This window comes from Notolabrus celidotus, chromosome 8 (genome assembly GCF_009762535.1).
Source record: "Notolabrus celidotus isolate fNotCel1 chromosome 8, fNotCel1.pri, whole genome shotgun sequence".
Taxonomy (NCBI): Eukaryota; Metazoa; Chordata; class Actinopteri; order Labriformes; family Labridae; genus Notolabrus; species Notolabrus celidotus.
In genome coordinates this window covers 26,543,009-26,557,829 of record NC_048279.1, presented here as the reverse complement: position 1 = coordinate 26,557,829, position 14,821 = coordinate 26,543,009, and the positions used below count along the sequence as shown (strand labels likewise).

The following is a 14,821-nucleotide window of genomic DNA, read 5'->3' as shown; positions in this document are numbered from 1 at the left end:
GCTGAAACCAGCCAATTAGAGAATCAACACGGATAGATGCAAACCAAACTAAACTCTCAGAGGAGATTTAGTTGCGTCTATTCCCTCTCCTCTCCGTCTACTTATTAAAAATGTTGCACAAAGAAGCTCTGTGGATTCAGGAAGCTAATGTTTGAATATTAGCATCTCTGGGATGTCGTACAGCTGGCAGAGAATATAAAGGTGGTTTCTCATAGTCCTGTTTGCTGAATCCAGAGCATACTGTAGGCCTGCAGGGTGAATAGTGAAGTGGTGGATCAACTCAATTTACATTTACCATGACAATGGTGAGCATTAACATAATTCAATCTGCTTAAACCACAGACTCACTTTGCCATCATCAGTCTGGTGTCACATTCCCCTGATTCAGTTTGTATGTAGGAATGCAGATACTTGGTCATGTATTCTTGATATAATCCCACATAGTCTTCCACAGTTTGTATCTTTGATGCCTTTTTGATCAAACCAGAATAGCTGAATATTAATGAAGACGCAGACTGATACTGTGGAGCTGCAAAGCACAGAGACAACTCTTCTGGTTGGCCTCTAAACAACTTGAGTGGAGCTGTTGGGTATGAGAAGTCTTGCTCAGTTGAGCTGTCCTCATCAGTCAGGTATGCCAGAATCATTCAGGAATTAAAGAGGTGATCATCCAATCAGAAACAAGACTCAAAGCTGATATCTGTTTGTATTTTTCAAGCTTTAACGTGTAGTTCATAGCTGATGGGGGAAATACTGCAAGAAAGGTCGACAGTTGGACTCCAACGGGACACCTAGCTGTAAAATAATTTAATCATTAGTCCTTAGTCCTTATCAGCACACCCCAGAAACCCATCTTTCTAACCTCTTGATCCTCCAAATTCTAACCTCCACCTATTGGAAAGAAGAAGAAATTCTAAGAGCAGACATCTTCCAACAATTCACAAGTGAGGTGTTCTTTTCATGTCTGCCTATGTGCCCGTATGATTGCCTCTGTCTGTCTAGTCAGTGTGTGTTTCCAAGGTGGGGGTCAGCGGCCTGTCAAAACACGACCCTCCACGCCAGCGGACACTACCGTCTGTCCGGCCAGACAAGTTTATTAGTTTGTCCTAAAATTACAGCCCCACTCCACAGACCTCTCTCACCCCGTGCAGCTCCCAGGGGTCCCCTGGTATGAGACAACGCCAGCATCCACTACAACTACTCAGCCTGCTCGCAGTCAGACAGCCTGTCCAGATGTCTGAAGACAAATATTTGTTGATCGTAAGCAGTCGGATCTGTTTTGACTTCAAGACTTTGACGTCAAATTAAAGAAAGTGTTGTCCATTTCTGTAGTTTTGAAGCCTTCTCTTTGCCATTTGTTATTATAAATTGTATTATTAGCTTTAGATCCGAAGTATATATATGTATACAGCATACACATCATTTTTGGCTTGGAGCTGTGAATGGAGAGATATAAATACTTTCATAGATTGAACATGTGAATGACTGAAACAGTTTATTTTTCAAGCTTCCTAAACTTTGATTTCTTATGCTAAGTATACATCCTCGGTTTATTTTCAGAAGGCTCTGAAGACAGCTAAAATGTCCCCATTTAAATACATGATACACTGGATGAAAATGAAAATAATTAAGCTGACTTGCAACACAAAAAGCAAACAGTAAATGTTTCCACGAGGGCTGTGTAATTTATAAATTGACTTGAGAATATCCTGTGCCGCTGCGCAATTTTCCCTCGCCTCGTACGTTTTCAGCCTTCAGGGGACCAAGAAAAGCTCTATTCATCGGTGTCCCATCTCAAACTGAAGAAAAAGGCCATTTTTGATTTCCTGTCGTTTGGGATTTCCTCCCTCCCCGGTGTTTTGTCAGACATCAAAGTCAATTTGAAGGTAATGGTGAACAGATTAGCTAATTTGAGCAAACCTGAGCGCTTTGATAGTTTTGACACTGATATGTGCGTGAGCGTGTGTGTGTTTGTGTCAATGTGTGTGTGTGTGTGTGTGAGAGAGCGCATCCTGAGGGCTCTGCCTGTGTCACATTACAGGAAGGACACTGTTGAGGGGCCCCCTGCAGTTTAAACAAGTGGCATGTTACAATGCAGGGAGCGCCAGTTTTGCACTTCGACATGTAATGACAGATAGTTTCAGTGCAGAGCGCCAAAGCAAACATCGTCCTCACACAGAACGCTGAAAGGGATCCACCGTCTCCCCTCCTTTCAGCACCTAAATGCACCATCTTTCCCGCCTTCTGCTTTGAGGTTTTTAATTTAAATCATCACAGCCGCCTGTCTGCTTCTAATGAATCCTGTTTTTCCTACATTTGATTGATAGCACAGTCGCAGAGAAGCTGCTTCTTGACTTGTTTTGGATCTGAATTGGACCGTACCCAAATGTGTTTTTCTCCTAACAAGACAAATGGGTCTCAAAGCGGATAACAGCTGTCTCGATTTGGGATTTATTTTGCTCATGAACTCGATGTGAACATTAGTTACATACAGCGTGAAAGATAAAACATCGGCTCATTGTTTATAATTCAGAGGACGTCAGGCATAACTCAGAGGAGCTATGTGACGGCACAGAAGATGTTCTCTGAACTTTGAGTCAACTTGGCTAACAATAATAACATACTGTGGACAAAAAGGAGATTACTATGGACGCTTTTATCAGTAACTCTTAATCTCTTATAACCGAGGTGTGAGTTGGACAATCAAAGTTTCACAAGTATAATAACTGCAGAGTAGAGAAGCCGACTATTCGTTCCAGATTTTTTCCTTCTACTTCATGCACACTATTATTTTAACAATGCATCGCTCAAATAAACGGTAAATGGACTGTAGGTAAATGGTAGAGGCTGCTATAGTAATGGACCATCAGTATTAGCTAATCTCATTCATACACATTCACACACGGCTGAACAACAGCGTGAGCAGTGTCTTAGCCAAGGACACTTCGCATGTGAATGCAGGAGCTGGGATCAAACTCCCCGCCCTCTGATTGAGACGAGTGACTGTACTACTTAGCCACAGCATAGTATTCTAATTTGAATTGATGAAAATGTCATTCGTTGTTTTGATTTACAACTTAGATAATCCAGTGTACAACATATTGGTGGACTTAAAGACCAGCATTGCTGAAATGCTCATAACATAATATTTTAATTTAATTACTTATTTTACAACCAGGACATCAAAACCTGGAGCCTCATTCACTTAATTTACACACTGCAGAGTTAAAGCAGTACGTTTATACTGAAAGTGAGAATGTTTGACTTTTTACTTTAAACGTTTTTAATGATTATTAAATAAATAAATAATATAAGATAAGATAAGATGAGATAGTCCTTTATTCGTCCCACAGCGGGGAAATTTAAGTGTTACAGCTGCAAACTAGACAGTGCAAAACAGTATAAAGCAAACAAAAGCATATAAAATAGCAATTCTTAAAAAGTAATTAGCAATTAAAGTTAAAGAAGTAGAAATAAACATATCTTACGACGTATATACACAACTAAATAAGTAAATTTACAAATATTTACAAAACCAGCGACGCGGTGAAAAATGTGCACACACTTGTAGTAACATATAAAACAATGTACAGAACAGAACTGAGAAGATGAGTAGAAAAAAACATTGCACATGTAGAAAAGAGTGATGGGTAAGTATTGCACTTTAATAAATAGATAGGGGAAATATTGCACTTGAGTCTGTTTTGGTGAGGTTATTGCTATTGGTTATAAAGTCTGACCACTGCAGGAAGAATATGATGACTCTTGAGTCAAAGAAGATACCACAGAGATCTTGTTGGTATAATAGCAATCCTTGTGTTCTGCTAAGTGGTTACACATTTTAGAGATAGAAAGGATTAGATAATGATAAAAATAACTACTTCTGAGTGTCATCCCAAAGAAAAAAAACGACATAATAGTTGCTACGTGTTGGGCGTTGGTGGCCTCGTGGTCTAAGCATGCCCCATATACAGAGGCTATAGTCCTTGTCTCAGAGGTTGCTGGTTGGACTCCTGACCGTGTCCATTTGCTGCATGTCTTCCCCTGCTCTCTGCTCCCCACGTTTCTTGTCTCTCCTTAGCTGTCCTATCAAATAAAGGTGAAAAAGCCCCAAAATATAAAGTTGTTTCTTTCTACTTAGCCAAATTGATCCATACTTAAAAAATCACTTAAATTTAAATCATGGGTAACACCAGTTAACATTGCTTTCTATATCCAATCTGAAGCATCTAACGTCTGCTCACTGTCCTAGTTGTATTTTTGGATGCAACCAGTTGGTGTTTTACAGTTTGAATATAACTGACCAATATAAACCTCTCAAAGTAGAACCTAAAAGGTATTAACTCTTATATTTAATTACTTAATTGCAGTGTTTATGCTTCATCAGCACCCTCTTGGTGTGAGTGACTGCTGTATTGTATTGACTGAACACATATCGTATTGACCAAACACTGGGACTGTATTGTCTCGGATCCTCGCCCTGTGTCTCCTGTGATGCACTGACAGGAGGTCTCAACACAACAAACAGTCGAGCTGTTTTCCTGTGAAAGAGATACCTCAGTCTAAACACTTCACAGGTACTTCCTCCACCCTGCAGGGCGGAGAGGTGGAGGACTTCCAAACAAAAACATGGTATCATTTAGTCATGGAGGATTAGGCCACTTTGAGCAGGTTATTGGGACCCATCTCCCCTCTCTGTTTCCACAATGTGACTGTTTGTTTTGGGCTCCCTTTGTGGTGTATGGTTTTCATTATGTGACACTACAGGAGATGATAGTGGTGTTATCAGGTGTTCCTTCTTTTGAAGAGCTCTTCTTTTTATCTGCTCAGCTATTGAACTCTGCATTGTCTACACTGACCAGAGAGTAAGTGTGTATATGTGTGTGTGTTTGTGTGTGACAGGCGGAAATGATGTTCAGTTCAGGGGTCTTCTGGACGGGCCTGGTCTTCATCCCTATCACCTCGCTGGTCTTCGACGTAGCCTACAAAGTGTGAGTCTCATCTCGCTCATCATCACTCCAGTACACATCCACATGCAGGAAATTCCTCCTGGATCCCTCGTATCTCTCAAAGAAAGTCCTGCTACACTGCATTATTTTTTTTTTACGAAAAATGTCCAAGGAATTCATGTTTTACAATCTTTGATTACTCCGTGGGAAATGTTTTTTCTCCTGCCCCTGGGTCTGGTTGACATCAGCCCACAGCAGATTCAATGTGTCAGGAGCAATTTGCAAAGCTAGAAGTTTTATTTCCTGAGTTTGAATTGTTCAGCTGGGTATTTAGAAATCATATATGAATGTTTTATAATGTGAAAGCATCTGTCAAAGGGATTTTTGTAAAGATATTGTTTGAATTACAGAGTGAAGAAGGTGTGTTTCAAGACTCTGGTGGATGAGGTGCAGGAGCTTGAGGCTTTATCCAAAGACCCTGGAGCAGTGGTGCATGGAAAGAGGTACGGTTACACACCACAACAACATCTTTGTCTTTTCTTCTACAGTGTTTGATTCACATATATCATTGAGGACATGCAGTTTTATCTCTGAGTTGACTAAAAGGAGCTTATGTTTCATATTAACCCTCCTGTTATGTTGTGGGTCAAATTGACCAATTTGACCAAGTTTAATAAAGAACAAAAAATAGTTAAAAGTATTATTTCACTATAAAACTTCTTCTGCTTGGCTTAATTTGTGTAAACAACATATACAATGAAAATGGCTCCATTTCATTAATATTTAAGGCTTTTCAATGTACATAAAAAAGTTTTAACTTTCATTTTAATGAAAAAACAAGTGAGTTATCCTCATTGAACCCTAAACTGTGAGAGTTAAAGAACACCATTGCACTTAATATTGATTTAAATGGTTAGTAATGGAGTTGATAATGAGATTAAAAAATGTTTATTGGGATTTTTTTGGGTTCAGACTCTTGGATTATTAAATATGCCTCAGGTCAAGTTGATGTAACGAACATAACAGGAGGGTTAAACAAGCAATAAAGAAGTATTTTCCTAAGAAGATCTATCAGATGAAATAATGACACTAATGTCATAAAAGATACACGTTTTGTCTTGGATTATAAGTCATATATTTATATTAGTTGATTGGTTTCTTTAATATTGATATAAGTAAATGCATACAAAGTTCAGAGATGATATATCTTCAAGTGAGGACCTGCTCAAAACAAAAAAACTGATATCATCACCTCTATGTATGTCACTGTCCACACTGGGTATGCCACAAGATAGCAATTAAATATCTTGAGTAGCAAACATTTTGTAAAAAAGACAACTTTTCTGACAACCTACAGAACTTTAGTGTTGTTATTTGTGCCTTAAATCTCAGAAACTCACATTGAATCTCTGCATTAAGAGTTTCTGACTTATAAATAGTGTTGAAGCCAAGGGATTTTGTTATCAAATTAATATAAACACTGGGAAATGTAAACATGATATTCTAATAGTTTCCATATATCCAGCTTAGGTAGTAAACAATAGAGAAAGGCCTAAAAACAAACAAACATGGTGGATAGCCAAAGTCAGCTACAGTCTTTGGGGAAAGATAATTAAACACACCTATAATGTATAATTTTTTTATCATATAATGTGAACGCATACTGTCCAAACCTCTCAAACAAGCCAAACTGTCAGCCCCACTTATGTGTAACCCTTTTGTTTTCCTGCGAACTCATCTGTTTTCAGTCACTTCCCTTCAGATGAAAACACACATTTGTTAGATACAAGAAGCTGACAGCAGAACCTGTTTTTGGTTCAGCCTGCACATCAATTAAACGTCAAATCATCGCACTTCTTTGCATTGATGCAAAAATACATTTGAAGTAATAAACAGCCCTCCTCATGGGTTCATAACTTCACCCACACCACAGTTACTCATTGAGTAAGCCTCAGAGTTATGAATGGTAGAATGAAATGGCTAAACCTAGCTGTCTCACTGCATTAGTATCATATGGCCCAGCACTGTCATGGGAGTAAAAGCTTGGCAGTTATTCTTTGGGTACAGAAACTGTAAGTTCATCTCTGAGGAAGAGTCATCTTTAACCTCCCAAAGCCCTCAAAATTACACACATACTCACGTCTCCACTGCCAAAACTATTCCTATATGGAAGAGAGGAATCTTACAATTGCTGCTAAATTGCAGCAGTTTGACCGTAATGTCAGTAATCATGTCAGAAGAGTAGATGTCTCATTTTAGAGCGACAGGCATCTGATATTAAAGCCATATATTACAAAAACGGAGCCAGCTCTGCTCTGCTCTGCTCTCTGAGGCCTGCAGCAGCATTCAACACGGAGCAGATCAGTGTGAGATCTCCTGCTGGCTGAAAGTGATCGCCCTGCCTGGCCACTGTCCCAGACCCAGCAGGCTGCGGGGCAGACACACACACACACACACACACACACACACACACACACACACACACACACACACACAAGCTCAATTATACACAGATATATGCACATAGCATGGGCCATGTAGGGATTTGAAGACATATCATTTTGCTTGGAAATACATTTGTTAGTTTTACATGAATGTCAAGACTCGGCTTTAGATTTTTCACCTCCACACATGAACAAACACTTTGTCCTTCCACTGTTTTATCTCCCTACATGGTGTTTGTAGCAGCAGGTAGAGCAGGTCCATCTACTCTGGAGGTGCTTGGAAACAGGCTTGATATATGGGTCATTAAATCTTCCTGTGGTGCTCAGCATGCTGCTAATATACTGCATGTTTCTGTTGTTTCTTTGTGTGCAGTTTGACGGAGAGAGCTCAGCTCCTGAAGAACGTCTTCAAGAAGAGCACGGTCAGCTTGTACCGCTCCGACTCTATGCAGCAGAACTTGCTCCGTGAGTTATACTTTTCTTTCTACCCCCTCTTACATCCTTTCACACAAAAAAATCTCTAAATATGCTCGAACCCAGAAGACTTTAGGTTGTCCGTGTTAGATTTATCTGCATCCAAACTGCCCCCCTCATCAGGGGAGCAGCTCCAGCATCATTTTTCCTCCTCTGACAAAAACTGAGGGGGTAAATCCTCCAGGGTCTCTCACCCGCTCTTTTCATCTCACCTCTCTTCATAAATACTCTGCGTTCAGCAGATGCAGGAAACACACATCAGTAACTGTGTCTGCAGGGCAGCCCCGCAGTTCCCTGAGTACGAGCCCGTATGTCTACACAACAAGCTGCTTCTATGAGCTGTGACATGAGATATTGTCATGGTCAGTCAGAGAGCACTGGATCAAATCTCAATACTTTTGTTACAGTAAAATTTACAAAAAAAATCTACAATTTGGAATAAAGGATTTTTTTTTAAATTATGTGTTTACACATTTTTTTAAAAGTTTGAACCACAATTTTGTTCTATATGTTTTACATATGTTTTATCATATATTTAAGGCCTCATTCAGAAAGGATGAATTTGTACGTTGATCAGAGATTAAATTACAGTATTTACCCTCCTCCCTCATTTTAAAGCCACTTCAGTCGCTGGTTAACCTTGTTCACTACATGACACTCATTTACAATATTAGTAATAATTTCACATTAGACCTGCCTCCTTTCTCCGTACTGATGAAGCTCTGCTTGGGCAATAAGCAATTGACTACAACATTTTCAGATGCAGCATTCTAAGGGTTACAGTATTTCTCAATTGCTAAAACACATTTCTTGACATCCACCACACTTTTCTCAACACTGTAAGCACAAAACCCAATTTTCAAACTACGTTCACCAAACATGTGACACGTGTTGTCAGATCATACCTGAAGTCAATCAAAATTAAAAACAATACTGAGCAGTCATTACACACTACATAAAACACAATGCTCAGGATATGAAGCTGTAGAAATAATGTTTATTAGTCACAGTAGGCTAAATGAATTTTAAAAAAAAACCTCTTTGAATTTAGCACCTGTATACAGTAAAAATAAAGTAAAAACAAATATAAATAAGAAGCACGTTACAGTGTTGTCCACAAAATCAAACTGAAGTGCTTACAGTAGCTACAATCATTCAGCCCAGCATCAGGTCTATGATCTGGGTCAGGCAACAGGACTTCGTCTACCATTTTTGAGTGGTTGTATTTAAGCTGTGACACCTGTGCTTCAAATGTGTTTAAATTTTGCAACCTGTGCTTACCATTATGCAACACAAGTGCATCACAGTGCAAGTGCAGTGTTTTAGTGAGTGAGAATGTGTTTGCAAGTTGTGTCTTACCAGGTGAAAAGTGCTTATTTTTGCCAAAAGAGTGACTCATTCAATACATGGGTTCAGACACTAAGGAATTTGGTTCAGACAATAGGGTTTAGTGTTTTAGCCGTTGAGAAATACTGTAAACAAAAAATACAGAAATATCTATCATCACACAACAGAGACGCGGCTGTCATTCAGTTTGTGATAATTGTTTTTTTCATCATGTCAGTAAGACTGTGAACTTGTGATGTCACCTCAACCATAGCTTCCTCTAGTTCAGTTTCCACCCTGTTACACACTCATTAAAAAGAGTTGTGTTTTTTAAAAGTGGGGCTACAGGCAGATAAGGGAGTAAAAGCAGACGATCTGAGCTGTGATTATTTTAGGGCTGTGGAGTAAGAAACCATAGACACATGCCCTCAATGTAACATAAGAATAAGACACTGATAGTGTTTCAATTATCATATCTTCTCTAAAGAAATCCATCTTGTTTGAAGGGTAAGTATACAGTGGGAATCAGAAAATCAGCAGCTAAACTAAACAGAAACCTTCAACACAGATGTCCCACTGATCCTCTCAGCATGGGTTTGTTTTCTGTTTGTTTCTCTCTGTTGGGTTGTGTCCTTTGTCTGATCAGTTTGCTTTTTGTCTGTCTCATAGGTGGGGATGAGACCATTGTTGTGTGATACCTTTTTTTAAAGTTCCATAATTCAAACCTCACCCCACCTTTCTTAAAAAGTCCAGCCCCCTCTAGCTTCCAGATAGACGCCTCTTTCTCTTTTTCCGTCATTGACTTCCTGTCCTTCCCTCTCGTGTGCCTCGTGTGTCCTGAGTTGAGCTCAGTAGATTATGATCAAATGATGAAATGTTGCGCTGTTATTCCCCCACAATGCACTCGACTCAGCGGGGTCCTTTGAGCTTCCCCGCTGGCCTCCAGGTACTGAGCGAGTCATTTGACACCTAAAGGTGAGTCAGGGGTCAAAGGTCAGAAAGGAACCCTGTAGGACAGTTTAGGTGGTAAAGCAGATGTACTGAGTAAACTGTAGGGGAGCTGTAAATGAGCTCTTTCAATTCCTTATAGTTGTTTTTTTCATCACATGATTTATTATAAACGAATAGTGTGACATTTTGGAAATGTGCTTAATTTACTTCTTGCTTGCAAAGGGCAAAAAAGAAGAGATACCACTCTCTGTAATAGAGATATAAATCTAAATCAAGGCTTACGTTAATCCCAATAAACTATCAGTACAACAAACTGGCAGTTCAATGTTTTCTTGGTTGAAGATAGTTCAACTTTGGGAACACTGCTGCGCTCAAACTCACTTCTCCCTTACCAACCAATCAAAATCAAGAAGGGGCGGGACTTCAAATATCAATTTTGTCAACAGGAATGGAAGTGAGACTGCTGCTAATGCCAGGACAAGATTTTTACCATCCCTTTAAAAATGTTCTCTGTAGAAATTCCTTGAATTATTTTTTTAAAACAAGTATGAAACACACGGCACAATGTAATGGCCATTTCAAAGAAGAGTGGGAGTGCTTCAAGACTCATTTAAGAGCCTGGCAACATTTAGTGCTGGTGAGAAGCGCTCTGAAACAGAGATCATGAACTTGAAGAAAACACTGTCAGTAAACACGGGCCCAAGGTGTTTCATTCCGTGACGGTCCAATTCTGTTTGATGCAAGAACTTGTTTACCGTGTTGTCACTCTGCAGAGATGATAGCCGATGACTTCATCAAAACAAGTCTCAGCTGCCTCTTGAAAAAGAGCATGCAGGATTCGATTGAAAGACAGGCTCTTAGGAAAATGGAAATGTCTCACAGCAGCTGTTATAGAGGCCTCTATGTTTTAAATGTTAAACCATCGTTAAGAGAAGTAATGGACAGTTTTCTCCCTGACTCAAAGTGCTGATATGTGAAGCAGAAGTATGAATCCTGTGAAAAAAGGGAAAAATGTTTGACTATATGTCAGAAACAGAACACAATCCTGTTTTCTTCATATGATTTAATTTCCCACATTGCACCACGCTGACCTCAGAGTGATATCTATCTTCTTATCAAACTTTGGCAAGAAAGCAAATAAATGTATTTTCCAAAATGTAGAACTATTGCTTTAAGTTTTGTCTATTTTTTGATTATGTTTTCAGTTTATTTAGTTGTTTTGTGTCTGTTTCTAAATCATGTTTTAATTTACATTACAGTAATTACTTACCAGCATGATCTAACATTTTAATTCTTGGATCCTCTTGCAGATGGCTACGCCTTCTCTCAAGATGAGAACGGAGTTGTGTCTCAGTCTGAGGTCATCAGAGCGTACGACACCACCAAACAGAGGACCAACGAGTGGTGAGCCGCCGGCCAATCTGGTGCCACAATCGCCATTTCTAATGGCGACGTTTGAAGCTCAACGGGGCACAAAGAAGGCCAGCATGTGCCTCCTGCACTGAGTGGATTTTTGGGACATGAAACAGACAGAGTAGAATAACTTGTTGTCTTTGGAAAAAGGGAAGAAAAAAAAAACAGGAGCAAAATGAAATGTGTTCACTATCAGCTGTAGTAGTTTGTCCAGCAGACATGATGAGCACTGTGCTTTCTTTCGCAGTCTGTGGTCTGAAATTCTTCACTCTTCTCTTCGCTCACTTCATGGGAGCGAATGTCTCCTCTCTACTGAAAATAAATGAAATCATTGAATTGAATCTTAAACACTGTTAGTTCAAACACTGGAGGATGATTAGTTTAGAGGAATTAAAACTTGTAAAGATTGCCAAAGAGCAGTCGTGTATACAATCTTCCAAGTACTAGTGAATTGGGAAAACCAAATGTAATCACACTCCTGAGTGTATTCCAGCACTGAACGGACCACTTCAGAGCAGACATTTGTAACATGTTCGTTTTTTTGCACTCAAGGAGCATCTCTTGTGTAAAGCCTTACATTTGCTCATGCCTTCATCCTTGTCATTTCTTTCTTTTTTTTTAGTTTCACTTTTAAAATATGTAGATATTGTGCCTGGTTTTATTTATTTAGCTCTTTTTTTTTAAGAAGTTGCCTCCTGCAACCCACTGTAGTCCTGTTTCCACCGCTTTTTACAGCAGAAGCATTGCTCTCGACAGATAATTGCATTCCACACATCACTCCAGTCTCAACAATCACAACGGTGCCTACGTCAAACTTTTCCCTCATAGAAGAAGAAACAGATAGCCAAGAGTAGTTTAGCCTGCTAGCTTAGACCAGTGCTCCACAAACACACCTGCTGAAGACAAAACCACTGTCTCCCCACCACAGTATTGCACTCGAACAATGTGAAAACTACAGAGTGCCTTGTGGCACATGTGTAAAGCAAGATTTGTTCCTGCAGAGGTGAACTGGACGCTCTCTGACGGAAGCTCACAGCAGTGATAGTGAATCCCTTAAAATGGAGATTTTATCCTTCTAACATAAGTGCCATTAGCTTAAGGGAGAGTGAAATATTAGCCAGGAACTCCACGACAATATCAAACTACTTTGTCTCTATAGTTATTTTGTGGATTTGTATTTTTATATTGGAGATGTATGACTTTTGCATTGACTGGCTTTGTAATGAACTGTCACTGTAACTCTTTTGTTTTTCTTCCTCTGATAAAACTGGCAGGTTAGCATAGATTGAATGAGAAAACTGAGCTTTCTTAAATGTCTTGTTATTATTAATATTAATATTGTTACAGCTTGATTTATTTATAATTGACTACTTAATGTCTGTGGAATTGCTTTCTTCTCCCTATGGGAGATCAGATTTCTGACGGTGTGTGTGACTGCGTGTGTCAGTGTATTGCCTGCATGTGCATGTGCTGTATGCGTGTGTGCGTGTGGGTCACCTCTACTGTGTCTGTGTATGCATTGCATGTCTGTGTCCTCTATGTGAGACCGGGACTTGCTTTCTCCCGGTCCTCCTCGTGTGTTTCTTTTGAGTGTGTGTATGTGTGTGTGTCCGTCTGCACGACTCCAGGTAAAGCTATGGTGTTCTGCTGTGTGCTGATGCATGGCCCTGTACGGGACAGCGTGTGGTATGATTGTGTTTGTGTGTTCGTGGTCAAACTCTCGGCCTGGACTGTGAGAGTTTTAACGCTCAGCTCGCTTCGACAGGAGATGTTGCACAAAGCACTCGATGTACCTTTCCAGTAGTGAATCTCTGGTATTCTCTGCTTTCAGTATGATTTCTCTTCAGTGTTTGTAACTCTTTTCTACATGCAGCGTTCGGCTGCTTTACGGGAACGCTCTTTTGTTGTTAGTGAGGGTTTATATTTATTTTCTCTGCTGGTCTTTTGGTGTCAACAGTTTAATTGGTCGTCATCTTGTCAAAAAGTTTCCAAACTGCTGAATGTGGATGTCATTGTTGTCGTGGAAGGCTTTGGGACTGTTGCTTTCTTTTTCCAGAAACCGTAAAAAACACACGTTGTTGTCCGTGAAAGTCGTGGGCTGCATGAATGAATAACACAAACTGTTCTCTGAAATGTTAACTGTTACTGCTTTGATTCTCCCTCAAGTGTTGATCACTTCACAAAAGAGGAAAAAAAAACGCACCTTTAACTTTTCTGTTGAATATTTGTTTCTTTTCTGTCATTTTGTTCAATGATTGTTCTGCATGTTGGGACTGCAAACTTATAAGTGTTGTCTTTTACTGCCATGAAGGACTACTGAAATAAACTTTACAATCATGGAGGAGCAATGTGTGTGTGTTGGTGTGTGGGAGTTTGTAATCGGTGTGTGGGGACAAACAGGATGTAAAGCACAGAGAGAAGCAAAACAGGAAGGGGCTTGGAGAAACAAATGATATCAATACTGGACTTATTTGTTATGACTGCAGGGTTTCCCAGACTCTGAGATCCCTCACACAAGAGTCTGTTCATGTTACCATGTGGATTTGAGAGCCTGGCAGATTTATAATTCATGTTCATGTCTCCTATACCGTTTTTATTCTTAGTTTGCATTTAAGATCATTTTGGGACATAAATATTTCAGATAATGCTAAAAGTTTCAGCCAAAACAGTAGATTAAAACGCTAAGATATCACATTTAAAATCATGTCCAAATCAACATTTTTTGGGATAACGCTTGTTATGATTTGGCTCTATACAAATAAAGATTGATTGATTGAATATTTGGTGTAAAATTGTTGATATCAGTATCTAACTGTGTAATAAACAAGATAATGTTATGTGTATCTGCTGTGTGAAATACTCGATTCTGATTGGTCAATACTCTGTAGCAATAGTCTGTTATTTCTAAACAGCACACATTTGCTATTGATACAGCTCTAATCACAGACTCACTGACCTTCAGCATGAGAAAAGACTCCTGCTCACCCTGTCAAGGTTCTGATCTGCTTGAGCAACCTGATTACTTTACATTCTTACATTATTTATTTAGCAGAGCTGTGACATCACATCCTGTTTCAGTGCTGCTTTATTGAGTAAAGAGGATCATGTAACGGTAAATGTGCCTTAACCCTTGATCAGTATTGATGACTTTGAAACATGCATCTGTACCTCCTGTTTGTTAAGGCAGGCAAAGATATAAAAGAACATAACTATCCATAAGATGAACGGACAGCCTCAGGTATACATAAGACATGAAAGTCTGTC

General features: G+C 39.4%; 1 protein-coding gene across 4 annotated transcripts in view; it reads left to right on the top strand.

The window, feature by feature from the left end:
* atp8a1 (ATPase phospholipid transporting 8A1) overlaps window positions 1-13,905 on the top strand; it is a 130,285-nt gene extending 116,380 nt beyond the window's left edge. For all 4 annotated transcript variants that reach the window (XM_034689800.1, XM_034689798.1, XM_034689799.1 and 1 more), the window contains 4 exons: window positions 4,903-4,991; window positions 5,360-5,452; window positions 7,767-7,858; window positions 11,455-13,905. In XM_034689800.1, coding sequence (XP_034545691.1) covers window positions 4,903-4,991; window positions 5,360-5,452; window positions 7,767-7,858; window positions 11,455-11,552 — 372 coding nt within the window. In that variant the 3' untranslated portion in view covers window positions 11,553-13,905. The remainder of the gene's footprint in view (window positions 1-4,902; window positions 4,992-5,359; window positions 5,453-7,766; window positions 7,859-11,454) is intronic.
* The last annotated feature ends 916 nt before the right edge of the window (window positions 13,906-14,821 follow it).